We start from the raw sequence: 23,237 nt of genomic DNA, 5'->3' as shown, positions 1-23,237 counted from the left end.
GAGTTTTTTGTCTTTTTTTTTCTCTAACCAACAATATTTACATACACCATGCAGACTCTCTCACGTAAGTCCAGATTTCCAACAAAAAAGGGAAATAACTTCACAGGTTGAAAGTTATGTGCACATTTTTTTTTTTCTTTTCAGAATGGGGAAACATTTCCGCTTGTATGGGAATGGCAACACTAAAGCTTCCAAACAAGTTAAGACTTCTTTTCTTCATTTTTTTAAAAACAAACCGACAAAAAAAGAGAACATTGCATCGTCTCTCTCTGAATAAGTGTAAACTCAGTTCCCATACACAGTATTGACGTCTATGACACCGATTCCAAACTAAAATAAAAGGTTGGGATAAATAAACCAAGACCTCAATGAGGCCAGAGGGTGCTGATATCTGACTGCAGTAGATCTCCACGATTTTGTCTGTGACGCTTGCCGTATTATCAATCGCTGAGGCAGGATGTAGAAAAGAAAAGGATACAATTCTGAATGCTCCATTTTGTCATGGTGATTTAATGGATTGCTAGTGCTATGAAAAGGAGTTCAGAAAACAAGTCCCTTCTAATGCAGCTGGTACAATGAAGAATAATGGCACGCTTCTTTTTCTCTCTTCGCTATTGTTTGCATTATTATAGCCAGTCGCTCATGTTTCATGCTTTGCCCATATTGCATGTGCCAACAATATGCCGGCATTTATTTAGCATGTATTTCCCACATAAACCGAATAAAAACAAGAGCTTAATCCATTTCACGGTCGAAAGTAAACGGTGAGGCATTAACGTAAAATGTCGTTTCATGAAAATACCAAAATCGGCATTAGTATCAGTGATGTTTGAGCGGTAAACAAAAATGCAATTGTTTAAAAGCCTGTGTCAATAAATAAAAATGCAATCACACAGATAAACGATAAAAAACAAGTTAAAAATTCTATACGAGGAAAAAAAAAACAACGTAATAAATTGCGGTGCAGATTTGAGTCATAAAAGCAAAATGTAAACAAAATTCCAGGCACATTTTTAGGGTTCGTTTTCTCTCTGAAAGGGCGCAGCGATTTAGTTTCCATTAGAAAAACTGAAGCATTTATTCCACGTGTTTGACATCGTATTGAAAGTTCTGTGAGTTCGTATTTTTAACCATTCGCTCGGTCAGTTGATTCGCTCTACAACAGACACCATGCAAGTGGGAAGTACTGCATTAGAAATGTTTCATTGGTGACTTGTAGATCATTTTATATATTTTATATATATATATATATATATATATATATATATATATATATATATATATATATATACATATATATATATATATATATATATATTCCTTTTTTATATATATTGTATGTATATTTATGTATATTTATATTTTTACATAGACTTGATGTGATACTACTCACTCAAGATGATACAATGTTTTATATCAGCAATATTATTTAATGAGGAAAACATTTCCAAATGCCTTCGCTCACCAATTCTAAAAAGAGCAAAATAAATAAGAACTATTATCTGTACATAATTACACAATATCAACCGACTTTGTGTTCAACCTTCAGCTTTTGTACAATGATATTAAACATGGAGGAATCGAAAAAGCAGGGGATGTTTTTTTTTCTATTTTTGCTTCCTGCTGTTCGAGAACATTTACAAAGATTGAAAAACTAAACCGGCAAGTTGCTGAAGGACGGCTGCAATATACATACAAATGTAATAAGTTGTTGTTGTACCTTTTTTTTTGTTGTTTAAATGAATGGCCAGAAATGGCGTGATATCACGTCTACTTTCCACAAGTTACTCTCCAAATCATCGGGAAACCTAAAACGCACATTTCGCCACATTTAAAAATACCCTTTGCTCATATAGGGCGGATAAAAAATTAATGATGTCGCAACACCTCACATGAAAACAAAGCGACGCACAGGCGCACAAGCAGAAGCAAAAGCGATTCCTCTTCCCTTCAGGAGACCGAATCCTTCTGCCAATCTGTTTTGCCGTTTGGCTTGGTTATCACTTCTCAAAGTCTCTCCCAGTAAGTGTTCATTTGCGAAAGATCGCCAAAGCGGTCATGTGCAGTCAGTTAAACACACGCAGGCTAACATACACGCAAACACTCATGCTACATGTTATATGCCACATAAATGGGGTCCAGCTGATCAGCTAGAAAGCCGTCTCGCAGGTGCATCCTCTGTTTCTCTCCGCGAGAGTTGATGGGAATGACGCCAATGTCCACCACCACCACCACGCCTACGATCAGGTAGTGCTCCTCCAGGACCGAGTTGGTCACCAAAGGAACCAGATCCAAAGCTTCCTGTTCTGAACCTTCCAGCTCCACGACCACCACCAGCAGGTTGGTCCAGGGAAACACCGCACTGAAACAAACAACAAACAGAGCAGTTCATTTAAAACGTGTCCTTTCTAAAAGGCCATTCACACGGAGTTATTAGTAGCCACAAAGTGACAGGAAGTAACACAGGAAGTCTTAACCAATCCGAACATGAGTGAGGTTTAAAATACAACTGCTGATTGAGATTTCACTGATAAAATGCCTTGTAATTCTTGATGGTTGCAACTAATAAGAAGTTTTATGTATTACTTTTTATTTTTAAAAATTAGCACATTTAAATGTCTTAATCTTTAACAATCTAAAAAAGCAATATACATTTTTAATACTATAAATCATAACATTATGATGACCACTAATTAGTATGAAGTTCACTAGTGGAATTAAAATGATGAATTTATTTAATTTATTTAGACAAAAGTATAGAGAGAATACATTTTAATATCAAAAAAGTACACAAATATTTTTTTTTGTAGTATTAAGTGTTGTATTTTCATTTATTTAGACAAAAAAGTATAAAGAGTTTTTTCCATTTAGACAAAATAGTACAATTAGTATACAATTTAATATCAAAACAAATTAATTAATTTTTTTAAATAAATGTTTTAGACAATTTATTTAGAGAAAAACATATGGATAATATATATTTTTATATCAAAACAATCAGTTTGACAGATTTTATTTGTTTGTGTTATTTAGATAAAATAGTATGGATATACATTATAAGAATCATAAAAAACATTTTATTAATAAAATGTTTTTTTTTAATGAAATAGTATATATAAGTTAGCTGTTGTTTTTTCCATTTATTTAGATAAAATGTTATAACTTTGAATATCAAAGTACATTTAACTGAGTTTAGTTTTAAGTATTTTATTTTTCATTTTTACATAATAGTATAAACTGAATACATTTTAATCTCTACATAAATAAATGGCCAAATTTGAATGCCAAATTTGAATATCAGTACATCTCTGAAAAAATCTAATGAAAAAGGTACTTGGATTGGAAGCGAGAAGGTCGTACCATTCCATGATGCTCTTGTGTGTGCGTATCACAGAGGTCTCTATGTCGATGGGGTGATACCTCATTCCTCTCAGCTCCATGGCTTCATCCAGAGCGCCCACTACATACAGAGCGTCATGCCGCTCTGGAAACACAGCAGATGTTAGTATCCTTCTTAGACTACCAGTTAAAAACAAAATAACAAGCTAAACATGCTTAATCACCTCCACTTGCATCTGTGAGCTCGGTCCTGCGGAGGAAGCCCAGGTAGCCGGTACGTGCCCATACGGTCTGTGTGTCCCCGAAGCTCAAGCGTGAGTTGAAGTGATCAGACTGCAGGGCCTCATCACCGTACACCGTGAAGTAACCGCTGCCGTTATGGGTGCAGTGGACCCAGATCTAGAGACACATAACAGACCAGGAACACATTAAGTCATAAAGAGCCACAGATGATTTCGACTTGATCTTTACCTGCGATACGAACTCACCTCCCCTAGATGGGAGTCTCCCAGCGGGCCCTTGGTTTCAGGATTGGCGATGATGATTCGAACTCCGGGTAAAATCTGGTAGAGGATGAAACTGAGATTCAGTAATGTAATCATTTCAAAACACACAGCCAGATGGAGTCGAACTAAAACTGTTGTGAAGTGGCCTGCAGGTACCTTCCCAGACTCCATGAGAGGGAGACTGTGTGGGGAGCCTCGCTCGACCAGCCGCACTCTGAGGAAAAACAAGCACACTTGATCAATTATCAGCACACAAGGGTGGACACGACTAATGACATGTTCAAAAACAAATTCAATTTCAGAGTGAACATGACTAGAGAAATACGTATATGCATACAGTACAAAACAAATGTGCAGGTATACAGCAATCACAACAATTTGCAAGCACCAATTTTTTTTAACTACTGTATTTTCCGGACTATAAGTCGCACGTTTTTTCATAGTTTGGCTGGTCCTGCGACTTATAATCAGGTGCGACTTATCAAAATTAATTTGACATGAACCAAGAGAAATGAACCGAGAAAACATTAACGTCTAGAGCCAGGAGAGGGGGCTCTATGCTGCTCACTGCTCCTGTAGTCTACATTGAAGAGATAGAGCGCCCTCTCGTGGCTGTAGACGGTAATGTTTTCTCTTGGTTCTTGATTCTAAATAAATGCGACTTATAGTCCAGTGACACTTATATGTTTTTTTCCTCATCATGACGTATTTTTGGATTGATGCGACTTATACTCAGGTGCGACTTATAGCCCGAAAAATACGGTACTGTCTTTTGAAAAACATGTAAAAAAAAAAATATTTTTTAGATTTTATTTTATTATTATTGTGAGAATTAAAAGATTTTACAAAGTAGGCTTTATCTAATATCTACTTAATTAAATTAACATAAGATTTTAAATAAAGTAACAGATTTACTAAATCCCATATTATTACAATCACAACTTTATTTGTGGTTATTGCATTCTATCGAAAAAAACCTTTTGAAAAGTAAAAATTTAAAAACTTGAAAGTTTTACACAATTAACATTAATTAAGGTTAGGGTTTAAAAAGATATGTTGTTGAATTTAAGTAAATATTCACAGCATAATATTTTTAATACTTCATTTTAGAAACGTTACCTATATATCACACTTATTATTTCTCAGTGTATTTGATGGAAATTCAACAAATAAGCTACATGTAACGAATAAATTCAACAAAATAAATAGAAATATGAAATATGAATGAATTCAACAAGTAAATACATAATAATGTATTTTCAACAACTACATTGTTTATACTTCATAACTATGCAGTATTTCAAATTTTTGGGAAATTCAGTGAATTAAATACTTTAAAATGAAAGGTACGTCCTCTAATTTGATTATTTTCTTTATATGCTTAATGAACATAAATAAAACAAAAAAGATCATAAAAAAAATGTCGGGCAGTTTTACATTATGCAACACAATAACATAAAGACAAAAAAGTAAGCCTAATTTGCTATTATATGAAAAATTATACCATAGCTCACTGGACTCATTATTATTACTATTATTATTATTTTGCATAGTTGTCCACTTTGATTTCTGAGTGAAGTCTGTCATTAATAAATCTCTCACCTGTCATGTCGGAGAGCTCTCATGTCCACGTACACAGTAGTCGGGTCTGGTCCTGATGTCCCCTGAAACGCACATCATGAAGCCATTAATCAGGAGATACTCTCTAATACTGGAGGGACTTCTCCAGGGGAGGGGAAGAACCGGTCAATTTCCTCTGAGTCAAACAACTTCAGCTGTTAACTAGTTAGTAGCAGAGTCTAGAGATCACAGACTGAAAATGGTGAAAAAGGAGTTTGAAGGGAAACAAAGGTGAGACAAGCAGCAAACCGAGAAAGAAATGACCTCAAATTTAAACCATCACGCTGAAAGGCACACGGTTATAAATGATGCCTTGAATGGAGGCGTTTTAGAGAGCAGAACGGAAAATAGGAATTGTTTATGAAGCCTGGATGACAAATGTGTGGGTGTTTGAGAAGCAGAGAAAAAGACGGCCGCAGATGAAAGCCGACTGAATGTTTGCTTGTGTTGAAAGTGCCCCAGTATTGAAGATCTTTCGCCACTGGGTGGACGGCAGAGTGTTTACCGGCTGCTTTAGAAACTTCTTAAGGCTCTTTCTATGCTGCTTTGACCTACACATGAAAAGTGCCGCAGATAGTGTCATGGACAGCCAAATTTGGGCATTTCTGCCTTTATATTATTGGGGTAAAAAACTCAAGTTTTTCTTCTGAACCACTAGATGGCATAAAAACTGACCACAGCACTTCTAAACAGCAGGTTCACTATGCACCTCGAACATTTGGCTGGTCTGACTGCAACGAGTTGATCTACTATCTAATTTTATATTAAATGCTGAAAATGTTGGAAATGAAAATTATAAAGTTACCAAATATAATTTATAATTGGAGGCAACAGTCTGCGTAATAATTTTTCTGTTTTGTTTTTTTTTTGGGGGGGGGGGGGGGGGGGGGAGTGGGGTCCAATTTCTGGTCCTAAAGGCACAATAAATGCATGATAATAGATATCAGACTTTTTAATTTGCTGCCATGACATGGTTAGATTTAAATGGTCAATCTCATTTATTAAGTTAGAGACCAGCTACATGCATGTCTTTTTTGCTCATAAATCACTTTCAGAATGTTATAAAATTGCTTGATATACAGGATTAGATTTCCATTTGGATTCTCCTTATGTTAGGTGAACTGTCCAGTAATCATTGTCGACACTTTGCAAGGTCAGCAGCAAACAAGACCAACGTCACAGCGTTTGAACTGCGCATCACTATGCGAGAGAAACTGTGAGAGTTTGCTGCATTTGAGGACCGTCGACATGACTCATGTGAAATGGCCTTTATGGAATAATACAACTGAGAAATGAACAGACAAAAATACAAACAACTGCTGCCTTTGAGTACAATCTACAAATGAACACTCATCATTTTGATCAAATGAACACAATTATTTTTCATGACTGATCATTACTGAACTTGCAATGACTGCTCATTATGAGGCACTCAGATGCCTCAACTCCATCAGAAAGAAAAAACATCTAGAATTGAGTGCTGCAGCGATGATGGATTTTGGTAGGCCGACACAGACGTTAGTATCACCCTGGTTCCCTCGACAAAACCCCAAAAGGATTTGTCCATTGGATTTTGTATTCTTGTAGAAAATAAGCTTTGTGACCAAAAAATGTTTGATTCTTACTTGTTTTGTTCATCATGATAATCTTCACAAATGAACACGACTTATGAATTTTGAAGCCTAAAGACATTCACCAGAAGTAAAACGCTAAATGTAGGCTATAAACAAACTACACAATGGTCACAACAAAAGCTTCTCTTTATTTAAAAAGTTTCCCTTAAATGTTGAATTAGAATAGCTTGAAAGTGTGCAATTTCACCTATTCAGTAAATCACTTTCTTGGTGTGAAGACGTTTAAAGAGATAGTTAAACTACAAATCATTAATTTCTCACCCTCATGTTATTACGAACTCGTAAGACCTTCGTTCGTCTTCGGAACACAAATTCCAATATTCCAAAATTCCAATAAAATTTTGATTAACCCTTAACTGTCGCTCACATTTTTGAACATAGACTTTATAATGCACGATCCAAAGTAAAATTTGTATCATTCATGAATGAAAACATTTTGTAACATGATAATGATTAACCATTTTCATGTTAATGCAATGTCTGATTTTAAAATGGGTTTTAAAGGATGAATTTTGAGATTTTAAGTTTTCAGTTGATATATAACTTCTGATGATTTCTAAAATGTTGTTGAGAAAAAGGGAACGAATAAGTCTTTTTTTTAACAAAGGTCAGAACCCCTGTTATAATGTAGATTTTTGAGGGTGCACTCTTTTCATAAATCAATCTATTACTTTTCCTACTGAATTTTTAACAAAAAAACATTGGTAAAATATATATCTGGGGAGTCTGAAACCTTTGCACCGATATATAGTTTATCAAGATTAGATTAGATTTAATCGTAATATAGTGAAGTAAATGTAGGCATCCCACAGAGGGGACGGGTGACAGTTAACAGGTTAAATCTGAGAGCTTTCTAACCTTGCATATACAGCAACACAACTGACCCTTTCAACGCCCGGAAAGGTAGCAAGGACATCTTTAAACTAGTTCATGTGACATCAGTGGTTCAACCGTAATGTTATGAAGCTATGAGAATATAAGCGAACGACTTTATTTAGTGAACTATCCCTTTAATGCCCCAGACAATCTACTTCGTAGCAACTGCCTTTTTCAAGACAAACGTCAAAAGTTGTAAAAAGCTGCAATTTGTTTATGTATTTTATCTCATAAAATAACAAAATGAGAAAATATCTTGGGCTTGTGTAAACCGCAGACCTAATTTCAGGCATTTTAACCATCGACTTGAACGATGAATCCTGAAGTGATAAAAAATGCTTGTTTTCAGGGTTTCCGCCAGCACTTTATTGTATGTAGTTCACAAACATAAAAAGGCCAGCAGAGGTCTCCCTGTTTCTGAAGTACAACAATCGGCTCCGTCGACAAGACAAGGTCCTTAGAGACGCATTTCAGATCACTGACTCACACAGTGCTGGAGTCTGTGATATTTCATGTGTAGGCACTCCTGTTCCGAACAAAGCCCCTTGTGTTTGTGATGTCACGGTAAAACAATGTTGCGGACGAGGGAGGGGAAGCACAATTTCACCTAATGGCCGTGATTATAGAGCTCTACACTACGGGAACACTACTAATGACTGCAGCTGCACAGTAACACGCAACTCTTATCCCCGGAGTTAAGTCCAGGTGAGCCGCAATCTCACACGGGGAGGGTTGGATCTCACTGCTCTGAGGTAAGATCAAACCGAGGGCATCTTTCCTGTTCAAAACTGAGTCCAGGAAAGCAGCTCATTAGGTCAGCCATTAGTCTGATAAATTAGTCACACTGATTGGGTCTGATCCAGCTGATCACTTCCACTACATTAGCAAAAGCCACACACCGCAAGGATCAAGAGCCCAGCAGCTGAGGGGTAAAAAGGCTAAAGTCAGACCCCATTCCACACCCAGTGCCAGATCGAGCGGGGAGTGTTTGGACTTCCCTACCTGATCCGCAAGCTTCCCGAGTCTGTGGGGCTACAACAGCCAGTGAGCAGATGAGAGAGAGGGAGAGAGTGAGGAAAGAGGAAGATTTATGGATGTGACAAAGAAAAGGAATAAGTATGAAATACAAAAGGAGGAAAGGAGAGCCATGTGGGACAAAAGAGCAAAAACAACATGCAGAGTGTCAAAATAATAAGTGAGGATATTGTTGATTGATATTATTTTTGGGGACCCATACAGTCTTATATGTCAAAACAATATTTACAGTTTTATATACATTATATATCTATATATATTCAAACTTTAATTTTAACTAATTAATTTCTTATATATTCACAATTATTTATTCACGATTATATTTATACAAACCCATTTTCCAAAAAAGTTGGAACACTGTACAAATTGTGAGTAAAAAAGGAATGGAATAATTTACAAATCTCATAAACTTATATTTTATTCACAATAGAATATAGATACCATGTCAACTGTTGAAAGTGCGACATTTTGATGCTCATGATGAATGTCATGCTAAATATTGGCTCATTTTGGATTTCACGAGAGCTACAGATTCCTAAAAAGTTGGGACAGGTAGCAATAGGAGGCCGGAAAAGTTAAATGTACATATAAGGAACAGCTGGAGGACCAATTTTCAACTTATTAGGTCAATTAGCAACATGATTGGGTATAAAAAGAGCCTCTCAGAGTTGTAGTGTCTCTCAGAAGTCAAGATGGGCAGAGGATCACCAATTCCCCCAATGCTGAGGCGAAAAATAGTGGAGCAATGTCAAAAAGGAGTTTCTCTGAGAAAAATTGCAAAGAGTTTGAAGTGATCATCTACAGTGTATATTCATCCAAATATTCAGAGAATCTGGAACAATCTCTGTGCGTAAGGGTCAAGGCCAGAAAACCATACTGGATGCCTGTGATCTTCGGTCCCTTAGACGGCACTGCATCACATACAGGAATGCTACTGTAATGGAAATCACAAAATGGGCTCAGGAATACTTCCAGAAAACATTGTCGGTGAACAAAATCCACTGTGCCGGCTAAAACTCTTTAGGTCAAAAAAGAAGCCATATCTAAGCATGATCCAGAAATGCAGGCGTTTTCTCTGGGCCAAGACTCATTTAAAATGGACTGTGGCAAAGTGGAAAAATTTTCTGTATTCAGATAAATCAAAATGTGGATTTCTTTTTGGAAAACTGGGACTCTATGTCATTCGGACTAAGCCGGTCAGTTCAGAAGCCTGCATCTCTGATGGCCTGGGGTTAAACGAGTGCGTGTGGCATGGGCAGCTTACACATCTGGAAAGGCACCATCAATGCTGAAAGGTATATCCACGTTCTAGAACAACATATGCTCCAATCCAGATGTCATCTCTTTCAGGGAAGACCTTGCATTTTCCAACATGACAATGCCAAATAACATACTGCATCAATTACAACATTATAGCTGCGTAGAAGAAGGATCCGAGTACTGAAATGGCCAGCCTGCGTCCAGATCTTTCACCCATAGAAAACATTTGGGGCATCATAAAGAGGAAGATGTGACAAAGAAGACCTAAGACAGTTGAGCAACTTTTTTGAGATGTGTTGATGCAATGAAATTTAAAATCAACTTATTTTTCTCTTAAAATTTTACATCTTCTCAGTTTAAACATTTGATATGTCATCTATGCTGTATCCTGGATAAAATATTGAAATTTGAAACTTCCACATCATTGCATTGTTTTTATTCACAATGTGTACAGTGTCCCAACTGTTTTGGATTCAGGTTTGTATTATAATGAGATTATATCTAGATTAAATTTATATTATAATAAGATTATACTGTTGTCAACATTTGAAATGGATTAAAAAGTTAATAAAAATTGTCCTAAGATAAGAACACATTTTGGATTTAGGTTGACTTTGATTAAAGTTTTTGCTTTCCACTTTAAATGTCGACAACTGTTATTATATATTATATAATAATATTCTAAGATTTTCTTCATTTTGACTTTAGCTGAACTCAAAGCTTCTCATTTTTGCCTGTGAGGTTGTTCAGAGTACTTTACGATTTAATGGTCATTAGACTCCTAGGTGTAAAACAATTCATATCTCTAGTATGTAACCATAGAAACATCTGTAGTATGACCGAGTGGTGTGGTGCTTTTTGTCTGGTAACAAAAATTCTTCATGACAGCAGGTGGGTGGAAGTTATAACTGCTCGTATTCTGAAAAGAATTCTCTCAGAGTTCATATCAGAATCTTGTTTTAGAAGGTTTATTTCATGACAAAGGTTTTCTGATTGTACATTACCCCACTTAATGCATAGGTACTTACCAAATAGTAAATGAATGGGCATGAAATACTGATTATAATGTTGTTTTATTATATTATATACAGTACTATTTAAATATTTGGGGTCAGTAGTTTTTTTTTAATGTTTTTGCTCACCAAGGCTGCATTTATTTGATCAAAAATACTGTAAAATAGCAATGAATGAATATATGAATAACATACCAGCGTTACATCATCAACTGGCCACTCTGCTCAGCAGCTTTGGAAAACCCCATATCAGTTGACAAGTACTATTTTTGACATGTGTTCTACATATACGTTTACTTGAGCGTTGACCCGATTATACCTCCACAACCTCAGGATATCCAATAATGCTGCACTACTCTAATTTAGAATGCAAACTAAAAGCACAGCAAAATCCTCTCGCTAATCTAAACAATAATCCCGGCTGCAGTCGGCTTGCTAAAACAACACTGGGATTGGGATTATGGCCCAATCTCCGCCTCGTGTTTTCTGGTCAGCACTAGATTAACTGCTGACACACACACACACACACTAACCTGCAGGCAGATGGCCAGGTTCACTCTACATCCGAAGGAAGTGCTGACGGCTCGCGGGTGCAGGCCCAGGTCTTTAAAGAGCTTGGAGAAGGACTGGGTGAGGGCTATCCTGGGCCTCTCCTCAGCAACCACCACACACGTCCTCACGCGGGACAGGTCAAGTCCACGGGACTTAGGGACAGGACAAAGAAAGACAAGAGAGAGAGCAAATGAGTCACCAACCTTCACATTTTGCCAAGTGTAACTAAAACATTTAGTTTATTGAATTACATTTGCTTCAATAAAAATGAATGAAACTTTATAAAACTGAACATAACTTTTTCAGAAACTATCAAAAATATGACATTACAAAAGAAGAAAAACACAATGAAAATGAAAAAAAATGAGCTCAGTCGCACAAATTTAACAGGCTTTTCAAATATGCTTCGTTCTTTGTTAATGTTTTACAAAGATTCGTTTTCACTAATCATGGATTCAGAGTGCATTTCCACAGATTTCGCTTACGCTTCGCAGTTTTTCGTTTGGTGTTTTGACACAAACCTCTCGAGAGAAGAGGTTCATTTTTACTGAACCAAATTTAATTCCATATTAGTGCTATTAAAAATAAATAAATAATATTTAATTAACAACATTTTAAAAAAGATAAAACAATACATCAGTACAACAGCAATAATAATTCTTATTTTTATCAATAATAATAAAGTAATATATATTAAATGAATATTAAATTTGATATATATTTATATGAATGTATTTTATTTTTTAAGTGTTTTTTTTATATATTACTAAAACTAAAAATCAGTTTATACACTATGTATATTATAATGTTTTTCTTTAAGCTCCATTTAAAGAAGATAATATTATATAATATAATTCCAATTATAACCATAATAAATAACAAATATATAATATAATATAATATAATATAATATAATATAATATAATATAATATAATATAATATAATATAATATAATATAATATAATATTTTTCTTTAGATGCACTAAAAGTAAACAGTCAGTTTATACATTATATTTATTATAATATTTTTCTTTAAGCTCCATTTAAGGTGCTGAAAAATCTAAGTCTGGGTAAAAGAAAACATTTTCACAGTTCTACCTCATTATGCCAAGCAAAAAATGTCTAATTTCTCCTCCTCATTGATCGTTGTGATGTTAATAAACTGTACTGGGCTCCAGACTGCAGTTAGTAACTATGGCAATCTCAATGACTAAATCAGAGTAAATAAAACAAGATTTTACAAGACAGGCTCGCCAGGAGGCACGGACGGCCTTTCCTTCACTAACTCAGAACAGACGTTAATTATACACAGTCACACCTCCTGAACACAGAACACTCACACACGCAAGACCACCAACAATCACCTTCTGTCACTGCTGCAAATATAACAAGAAATCTAACCAAAAATGGCTTCGGAGCTTCCTCGGGATGCAAAGGAAGTGAATGACTGACACTTTAGAGAGAATCTGGTACCTTGAGGGATTCTGTCTGCAGGCCCAACCCCTTGGTGCAAAGCTCCATGACGGAGTACGAACAGAACGTGTCTCTGACCCGAAACTGACTGACAGCCAGCAGCCACAGAGCGGGGTTCACCTCCAGCTCGGACGGGGGAATCAAGATGGACTGATGCCCTGAATACACACTTCACCCAGTGGGAAGAGACAGAAGAAAACACAACGTTACCAACACACAACACAAGAGCGGAGGAACCTGCCCACCATGACAAATAAGACACACTGGGAGAACAACACATCAGTCAAGCGAGACAGGAGCTGAGCACACACTTTACGCTAGAGGAGACACAGCACAGCATAAAAACACACATTTGTGTGAGCGCAGCACAAAACTAGGATTTTTCAAGGAAGCAGTTCAATACTTGTGCAGCTCGTCTGCCTGCAGAGCGTTTGTTTCACTCATGCGACTAAATGCTGGAGAAATATAAAATACTTCAATGATGAACTGTAACTGCATGATTGATTTGTTATATATCCGAACAACTAAAAAAATAGTGCATCTGTGGCCATATTTTGAACTGTTGCTCAGTTTTAATTACGGTCTTCATTACATCAACGACTCATAACTGAGTGAACTTGTAGTTTTGTGGAAGCAATATTCATTCTCCTGGGAAAAAAATAAGCGGTGAAATTTGCATATAACTTTAGACAGCCAAGAGTCAGAGTCAGAGTAGCTTTATTGTCATTCCAGCTCTATACAGTTAGTATACAGTCAAACGAGACAGCGTTTCTCCAGGACCAAGGTGCTACACAGACAAAAACTAAGAACATAGAACTGCAAAGAACTAAACTGGACATAATTAAATTATATTAAATAGGCTAAGTAAAGGTTATATAAGAGCTAGGAAGATTATATATATATATATATATATATATATATATATATATATATATATATATATATATATATATATAAATAAGAACTGTAAACAGACTATACACAGGACTACATAAAGTGCATGTGTGCATGCTGTGCATTGCAAAAATGTGCAAAATTGTTTGTGCAGAGGTGGAAAAAATATTGGGATTTGTGTGAGTCAGAGAGAATAGTGTTTAAAGCCTCATGTATAAAAAGTCTTGTAAAATAAATTTTACATGTTTAAAGTCTAGTTGGAAGATATTTAAAAGAGATATATTAAAACAGAAACAGAAGTGCAAACTAAAATAAAACAATATCCCATGTTTTCTGCATTTTATACTATTAACATTTTCATTTAGGTAAAGCACTTAAGTAAAGGTTCTCAATAAATATGTAAATAAATGAATAAAGTTTATTTTAATTTATTTATTTAAATTAATGTACACTGTGGTTCTAAAGTTTGGGATCAGTAAGGTTTTTAAGTTTTTTTAAAGAGTCTGTAACTTTAAAAAAATACAGGAAACAAGTGTGAAATATTAGTGAAATATTATTGCAAATGAAAATAACAGTTTGTATTTTATTTTCCAGACTATAAGTCACACTTTTTTTCATAGTTTGGCTGGTCCTGCGACTTATAGTTCTAAATAAATGCGACTTATAGTCCAGTGCGACTTATATATGTTTTTTTCCTCATCATGATGTATTTTTGGACTGATGCAACTTATACTCAGGTGCGACTTATAGTCCGAAAAATACGGTACTTAAAATTATAATTTATTTCTGTGATGCAGAGCTAAATTTACCTAAGCCATTATTCCAATTTTCAGTGTCACATGATCCTTCAGAAATCATTCTAATATGCTGATTTATTATCAATATTGGAAACAGTTGTGCTGCTTAATATTTTTTGGAACCTGTGATACTTTTTTCAGGATTATTTGATGAATAAAATGTCTAAAAGGACAGCATTTTTATAAAATAGAAATGTCTTATCTAACAATAGAAGTCTTTCCTATCACTTTTTATCCATTTAAAAATTACTGTCCCCAAACCTTTGAACGATACTGTATATTATAACACAAGATTTCTATTTTGAATAAATTCTGTCCTTTTTATTTATAAAAGAATCCCCAAAAATTGCAATAAAATTTATTATTTTCTGCATTTTTGATCAAATAAATACAGCCTTGATGAGTGAGCATATCTTACTGATTCCAAACAGAATTGTATATTTGATCATTTATTTCGTGCAATGGCTCACCCCACAAGTTTTCATTCTAACTGTAAATACAATTATTGCTTGTTTTTACAAACAGAGGGATGGGAATAATTTTCTTAGGAAACAGACCTAGACTTGTATTGAACCCTAAACATTCCTTTGAAAAAAAGACAAATCGACAAAACTGCAGATGCGATGTGAATGAGTTCAGAAAGATGCATTGTTTCCCGTTGGAATCGTTTTTCCATGTTTGATGTGTCCAGGCCTTTAACCTGCTCTATTAGGAAGACTGTGATTGCATCAGGCGACGTCTCTCACCTGCAGAGGCACCAGAGGACAAAGCCGAGGCCACAGTACGGATCCAGGCAGATGGCCACCTCACGAGAGGGATACAACTCACACTGAAGCTTTATAGAGCGGCAAAAGGCACTGGTGGCTGTGTGGGACATCTGAGAAGACACATAAAAAATACAAGAAATTAAAATACACATATAATTAATGCAGTTAAATAAAACCAAAACATTTCATACAACTGTGCTTTACTTATTCATAATGAGACAATGAAGACTTGTGAGTTATTTTGTGGGCTGCTATATGGAAATGCTAGCAAACAGAAGTGTATGGGGTTGAATAGGATAGAGAGAACAGAAGAGCTACACAATACTGGGTGGTCTCCGCAAACACTCGTGGCTCCTATGACATAATAGCAAGTGCCTGTTCAAAACCTGGTTTTCATCTCTAAACAATAAAAGAAGAAAAGTTCCTCTATTCATAAAGACACCTGATCTCACCAGCGGCTAACTGAGAAGGTTTTAAACGGTTCCTTCCTGTTTTTTTGTGTTGGGGAAACAAAGAGCAGGGGTTTCTTATTACACACAACAAGGGATGATTAACATTCACCTTTACTCCTGCAAGCATCCCGGTAGTGGAGACGCTGAAGTCCAAGTAAGCCAGCGTGTCTGGATTGGAGGGTTTGTAGAGCTGAGGAGGCTTCTTCTTTGGCAGATCATCTGGAAAACATGTAAGATATTAAATGAATGTTCATTTAGACATCAAGAAACCATCTGATCTTTGACCCACTGTCACCTGTGTCCAGAACAGGAGGCCACGACCTGATGTCCACTGCGGCAATCGCCTCCTTTGACTTCAGGAGCTTGGAGATGACCTGTGAGGTCATCACACAGGCCGATCGGCTCACCTGAACACCAATTCATACGTTAGCGGCCATTTTTTGAACGTATCAAATGATATAAGGAAGGACTTCATTTCAACACCCACTTCCACAATCATTTTCACAGTGGGCAGGGTGGTGGCGATGTTCTGCGGGTGTGGGGGTCGCACTGTAATCGGTACACAGCCGGCATACAAGCATCCGTAAAAGGCAGCGATCAAATCGATTCCTGTAAATAAAAAAAATGCAAATATGAGGTCTTTACTGGTCTTGAATGATCCATTAATTTCACTGGATCTCTCAAGTATCAAGTACATTTAAAGAGACAGCTTAACAGTTGACGGTAGCCATTGACTTCCACAGTATGACAGAAAAATACTATGGAAGTCAATGGCTACCGTCAACTGTTTGGTTGCCAAAATCCTTCAAAATATTTTCTTTTGTGTTCAACAGAAGAAAGACACTCATAATAGTTTGGAAGAACTTGAGGGTCAGTAAATGACTGATGAACTATCCCTTTAAATAAGTTCTGTCCATTATATCCAAGTCAAATGTCTGGTGACTAATCTTAGACATATTTACTGCACTGAACTGTTTAACGGTTCACCTGATGTCACATGATATGAGACCCCCGGGCATAAGAATATGAATCTAGTGGGACTGATCACAGATTTAGAGTTGTAGAAGTGTAGCTGATGGTGTCGTACCAGGCGGGTACACCAGCGCAACGTGATCACCGTCCTGCAGGTGGCCTCGCTCCATCAACATGGCGGCTATCTTCTCCGCCCGCTTATGCAACTGAAGACACGTCAGTGAGCTCAGGACTGTTCCCTGCGTTCACACATATAGACATGTCAGTTTCCTCACAGTTCTCAGTTCAGGATGAGTTATCACAACTTTTCTATGGAGGGCATGTGGTGTTCAAAATAGCCTGCGATGATAAATGGCTGCATATTTAGTATATAAAAAAATGTATCCCTCGAAAAACCAGGGCAACATCATTTATGAAACCAATCCCTGCTCGCTAGAGGGGAGAATCGGTGCAGAAACAAACGAAGATATTCCTTTTTTCCACACTTGAAAAGAATACTAGTGGTATTCTTTCATTAAAAGTAGTTTTGTTAAATAAAAAATCTAATATATACTTAATGCAATAAATATATATATATATATATATATATATATATATATATATATAATTATTTTACAAATTGTATATGTATATATACAGTATATATGTTGTTCTTTCTATTTATGAAATATTTTATTTAAGTTTTCACAACAATCATAAGCATGACTGCATTCCATAATAACAGATGTTTCTTGAGTATCAAATCAGCATATTAGAATGATTTCTGAAGGATCATGTGACGCAGAAGACTGTTTTAATTTTTAATCAAATAAATGCAGATTTCATGAACAGACTTAATAAAAAAAAAATTACTTAAAACTTGCTGACCCCAAACTTTTGTTATTTTAAACTGTAATAATATTTCATAATATTTCAGTTTTCACTTTATTTTTCATCAAATAAATGCAGATTTGGTAAGCAGATATTTTTTTTTTTAATTAAATAAATAAATCAAAAATAAAGTTACTCCTCCAAACTTCTAAACGTTAATGTATGCATATATACATTTTCTATTTTATTAATAAATTTAAACGAATAATATATTTAAAAGAAAATATATAATATAAAATACACATCATACCCTTGAGCTGAGGAGGGTGAAGAGCACGTGATCAGGAGTGGTCTGGGCTCTCCACTGCAACACCTCAGACAGGAAGAGGAACTATGGGTGGAAAAAGGAAGTCCGAGATGATTATTACAAAATCTGATATATTTAAGTATTTAATGGAGATTATATAATATTCCCAAAGTGCAATATCTTTATTCATAAGTTGAATCAGAAAATGTTAATACACAGTTTGTTTTAATTGTTTGCATACGAGTAGGTGGGTGTTAAACAAGCCTGATTCAATCTATTGTTTGGCCAAATGCAATATTATAAAAGTAACATGACATTTAAAGAGTAACTGTTAAACACAGGATGCTCTTTTGCAATTAGCAGGACCTGTTAAAGTCATTAGCAAGCGGCGCTGGTGTTATCTGAAGGCTGGAAGTGAATGCAGGCATGTGTTACCTCATCTCCTAGAGTTAGTCTCACATCGGATCGCATTCCTCCTCTTAGAAGAATGAAATAAAACTATTTCCATTCACTCAACGGGCCCGATTTTCATAGGCATGAATGGATGGAAGCAACGGAAAAAAAACAACAACACATGCTTGAAGGTGTAAAAATGGAAAATAGTCAAGTGTTTCTTTAAGCAGTGCAGATGGCGAAGGTAACATTTGTCGGTGTCAGACAGCGCATACCCATGCAGGGCTAGAAGGGTGTGAAGGAATGAGAGAGGATGAGGAAGGCATGCAAGAGACAGCAGCCAACAACTGTTGCAGCACTGTGTGTGCATGTGTGCATTTTTGGGTCTGTGCAAGTTTGTTTGAATGTCTGTGAGCATATGTGGCTTGTGTGTGTGCGGCCGACAGCTGTGTGTGTTAAGTTATGGTGTGGTGCACAGCAGACATGCTGACGGAATAATGGCTGCCATCTTTCACCCTGAGAGGGCAGCGTAATGGATTGGAGTTGTGTTGAGATGGTTGACTGACAGCACAGCAAAACCAAAGACATCAAACTCAACACTAACAGCACAAAAAAACAACCTAACCATCCCTCCCAAACAGAGCCCAGCGTGCAATCATTAGTCTAATGGAGTTCTTTACGTATTCTGCAAAATCCTATCTTACAAGAGGCAAAAAAGGAACGTTTTAGAAGCAAAAAAAAAAGGTCAAGTTCTGTTTCGATGACATAATGTTTTAACATTTTCCCAGAATGCTCTATGTAGGGGTCGGATATGAAACGACCCTGGCTGAGAGCAAGAGGTCTGACAAGCTGTCAGGGGTCTGTTCTTCTACCACAAATGTAGTTGGGACAATTACTGTGTGCCACACAGTGCATCCAAAATGAACACTCGGTGGGTGCCAAAGGCATGTAATAAGTTGGTCGGTAACTTTATAAGGGACTGCAGCATGTTTAAGTCGAATTGTAAGATTGATTATCTGACTCTCGCTGATGTAAGTGACACAAGAGATTCAAATCCACACCGGCTACTAAAGAAAAACATCTGTTGTGACTCACCCATAGTCAAGTAACTTGGAAAATGTACTATCAGAGGTTTAATTAAGAGTCCTAAAATTATCCATGTGGCAATACATGTGGAACGTTCATAACATTAAGCCACCAAAATGAAAACACACGGAGGAAAATCACAATCTGTCTGCTCGCTTTTATGACAGCTGCAGGAGAATGAATCATCTCATGTTTTGTGCTGAGAAAATGACTAGAGGGAACCAACAACTATTTTTAAAATTAAGCAAGAAAAAAGAAAATAAACAAAATTAAGAAAATTACTGCTCCCTTTTTAGAAGTATTTGAAAAGAAACGACAATCTACATTTTGTGACTAGAAATTTTTTTTTTGTAAAAAAAAAAAGAAGTTTGTTTTAGATACATTACAGTGGAATTAAATATGATTTTATATATATATATATATATATATATATATATATATATATATATATATATATATATATATATATATATATATATATATATATATATACACACACACACACACACACACACACACACACACACACATTTATGCATTGTTTTAATTTTTATTACTTTTTATTATATATATTTTAGGACTAGATGAATATATAATATTAATAATCATATATATATATATATATATATATATATATATATATATATATATATATATATATATATATATATATATATATATATATATATACTTGAAATAATAATGCAACATCATTTTAAAGAATATTTTATGTATAAATATATAACTAAAACTATAGCTGTATATATTTATTTTAAAAATACAGAGAAAAATACACTTGTAAATATTCTCATTCACTGGCATTTTTTCTCAGTATTGGACCTGTGTGCTACATCTCCTCTGAGAGCAATTATAAAACCCCCTAAAGCAGCTTATATCTCTCAGTAACAGTTATTTAAATGTACTTTACACAAATATGCTCATATTTTGTCTCTATTCTTGGCTGGATTGGACTCTGTTTGCTGGAGGTGAGGAATGAATAAGAGGGAAGGGAAAATGAATGATGGATGAAAATCGAGGCCCCATGTTACCACACACACACCTTTCTTGCCTGATCATTGTCTTCGATCTGGCCCAGATCTCTGCCACTGGCCTGAGCGATCCTCTTCCCCGAGACCAGGTTTCCCACCATCACAGAGGCGGGGCCAATCTCTAAAGGAGCGAGCAGAGGATGACCATCACAAACAAGCAGTCCACAACACACACACACAGCTTTTCTGACAGTTCTAATTTTGTACGACATCCGAGGTGACCTTGCCACGGACAGACCTGGCTGTTTCTGTCTGGGTTTGGGCAGGTTGGTGACGCAGGTGTGAGGGCACATTAGGACGTTACAGGGATGCAGGGAGCCTTCCAAAAACAGCTGCTTGGTCTCCGACAGGTGGATCCCTCCCAGAGGAGTTTTGGGAAGGGTGTTAGCTGGCACCAATGCCAAGCAAAACACCCCGACGTTGTGGATGCTGTCTATCGCCTGCAGAAAGAGACGTATTGGATTGTCAGGTGAGGTTTATAAATAGACTTCGCAAGGAGCCGAGAAGAGACTGCCAGCTGAGATCTGATGCAGCCGCTGACCTTTACCGATGCCTCAGGGAGAACCAAATTACCAAACGGGAATTCAGGAACTGGAAGAAAAAAATGCCATATTTGCAAGATTAATGACCTACGACAAAGAGTGGAATGGAACTGTCTGGGTGTGTGGAAATGAAGGCCAGCCTGCGTGCCTGAGTGCATCTTGTTATTTTTGCATGCCGGTAAAGACTCGTAAAGTGCTGACAGAAAGTACGCAGGTCAGCAGTAGCAAGAGATCTGTAATTCAGTTTGGATGGTGACCGGGGTTATGTAGCGATTTAGGTGACTCCTGGCAGACTGGATGGGAATAGCGAGTCGCCTCTGCCCGAATCGATGGAAAAGGCTGGGTATAACAAGGACAAATACCTGCAGCACACGACTCATCCACTGGAAGCTGTCCTCCTCTGTGGAGTCTGGCCGCTGCTCGGCTACGACCACAATTCTCTCGTCATGAAGGACCGTCACAGAAAACACAGCTATCCTGAAGATAGAGATGCAGAAAAGAGATTCAGAGCCTGGAAATCCAGTTCCAGACCAACACACGAAACATCTCAGATCATGAACTGCTCATGTTAGTGGCTACGATATACTGAACATTATTATTATCATAATGAATAATTTAACAATAATTATTATAGTAACTGCTATAGTTAATAATTACATATTATTAATTAACCATAATAATATTTTGAATTATAACAATAACATTCATGATTATTAACATACAGTATACATACATACACACACACACACACACACACACACACACACACACTTATAATTCTTTTAAGATTAAAAAGATTTTAAAATGTCAATAAAATATGTAAAAAAGTATATGTATTATAAAACTGTAATACTAAATTTCATTTATTATAATGAAAATTTACTATTTGCATTTTTTTTTTACATTGCATTCGTTCAAATAAATAAACTACAGTGTGCTACAGTGGTATTTTAGTGACACCAATTCATCATTAAAGTTTTGAATTAGATATTTATTTTTATATTTACTTTTTCTGTTTGTTTTCAATTTGAATTTTAAGCATTTTTAAGACTTTATAATTGTATTGAGCTTTTCGTTTTCTTAAATTTTTTTTGTTTATATAGTATTTTTTTGTTTGTTTGTTTTAGTTTTTTAAGTTTAGTACTTTAGTACTATTTTAGTATTTTAATTTAAACTAAACGAAAAAAAGAAATGTGGCCTCTGCAACAAGCTGAAATAAAATAAGAGTATTTTTTTATATAAAATTAATTTTATTTCAGTTAAAATTAATTTTATTTCAAATAATGAAAGTGTTTTTATAGTTTTAGTTAGTGATAAAAACCCTGCAGAGCTACATTAGATGATTACTGTAACACTGTGGTTTAGCACACTGTATAAAGCTCTAAGAAAACTGGTAAACAAAACCCGAGGTAATTTCACACAGGCAACCGAAACAGAACATCTCTTCCACAACACACAGGGTACACGCTCTCGCTCCTGCCGCCTCAGCAGGTGTTGAATCCATTTAATTTGCACTCTGCATGTCCACAGCAAACAAGCTCATGTGCTATATATATCACCCGTTCTTTGATGACAAAAAAAGAATATGCTTTGTTTGTTTGTTTGCTTCTGTTGTGTTCTCACCTGCCCCTGTACACAAACTTCATGGGCTCCACTGCCAGCGCTGTTGCGACGATATCATCAGCGTTGTGTCTCCGTCCGCTCACCACCATCAGCCCATCCATCTTTCCAGATACAAACACTAGCCCACCCGGGCCTATGAAGCCCAGCAGCCCTGTGCGAGTGAAGGGGTACTCGCTGATAGGAGCCCCAGAACTGGTCATGGGGAAGACCTGACAGCAAAACAAAAGCCAAAGTTT

The 23,237-nt window shown here is 36.1% G+C and overlaps 1 protein-coding gene across 2 annotated transcripts in view; it reads right to left on the bottom strand.

Annotated features, from left to right (window-relative positions):
- Positions 1-1,349: 1,349 nt before the first annotated feature.
- Positions 1,350-23,237, bottom strand: part of LOC113042410 (disco-interacting protein 2 homolog C) — a 45,127-nt gene continuing 23,239 nt past the window's right edge. Inside the window, exons 18-35 of one of the 2 annotated variants that reach the window (XM_026201268.1) lie at positions 23,002-23,210; positions 21,741-21,855; positions 21,075-21,276; positions 20,857-20,957; positions 18,312-18,392; positions 17,307-17,430; positions 16,707-16,828; positions 16,515-16,626; positions 16,329-16,438; positions 15,747-15,877; positions 13,310-13,478; positions 11,817-11,987; positions 5,448-5,509; positions 4,002-4,059; positions 3,828-3,902; positions 3,564-3,738; positions 3,361-3,484; positions 1,350-2,362 (exon numbers count right to left, since the gene is read on the bottom strand). In XM_026201268.1, coding sequence (XP_026057053.1) covers positions 2,110-2,362; positions 3,361-3,484; positions 3,564-3,738; positions 3,828-3,902; positions 4,002-4,059; positions 5,448-5,509; positions 11,817-11,987; positions 13,310-13,478; positions 15,747-15,877; positions 16,329-16,438; positions 16,515-16,626; positions 16,707-16,828; positions 17,307-17,430; positions 18,312-18,392; positions 20,857-20,957; positions 21,075-21,276; positions 21,741-21,855; positions 23,002-23,210 — 2,394 coding nt within the window. In that variant the 3' untranslated portion in view covers positions 1,350-2,109. Of the gene's footprint in view, positions 2,363-3,360; positions 3,485-3,563; positions 3,739-3,827; positions 3,903-4,001; positions 4,060-5,447; positions 5,510-11,816; positions 11,988-13,309; positions 13,479-15,746; positions 15,878-16,328; positions 16,439-16,514; positions 16,627-16,706; positions 16,829-17,306; positions 17,431-18,311; positions 18,393-20,847; positions 20,958-21,074; positions 21,277-21,740; positions 21,856-23,001; positions 23,211-23,237 lie in introns of both variants that reach the window. The other variant, XM_026201270.1, reaches the window with a different exon arrangement.

Source organism: Carassius auratus, chromosome 24 (assembly GCF_003368295.1).
Source record: "Carassius auratus strain Wakin chromosome 24, ASM336829v1, whole genome shotgun sequence".
Lineage (NCBI taxonomy): Eukaryota > Metazoa > Chordata > Actinopteri > Cypriniformes > Cyprinidae > Carassius > Carassius auratus.
Note: the sequence above shows the minus strand (reverse complement) of the source record. Positions and strands in the feature narration are given on the sequence as shown.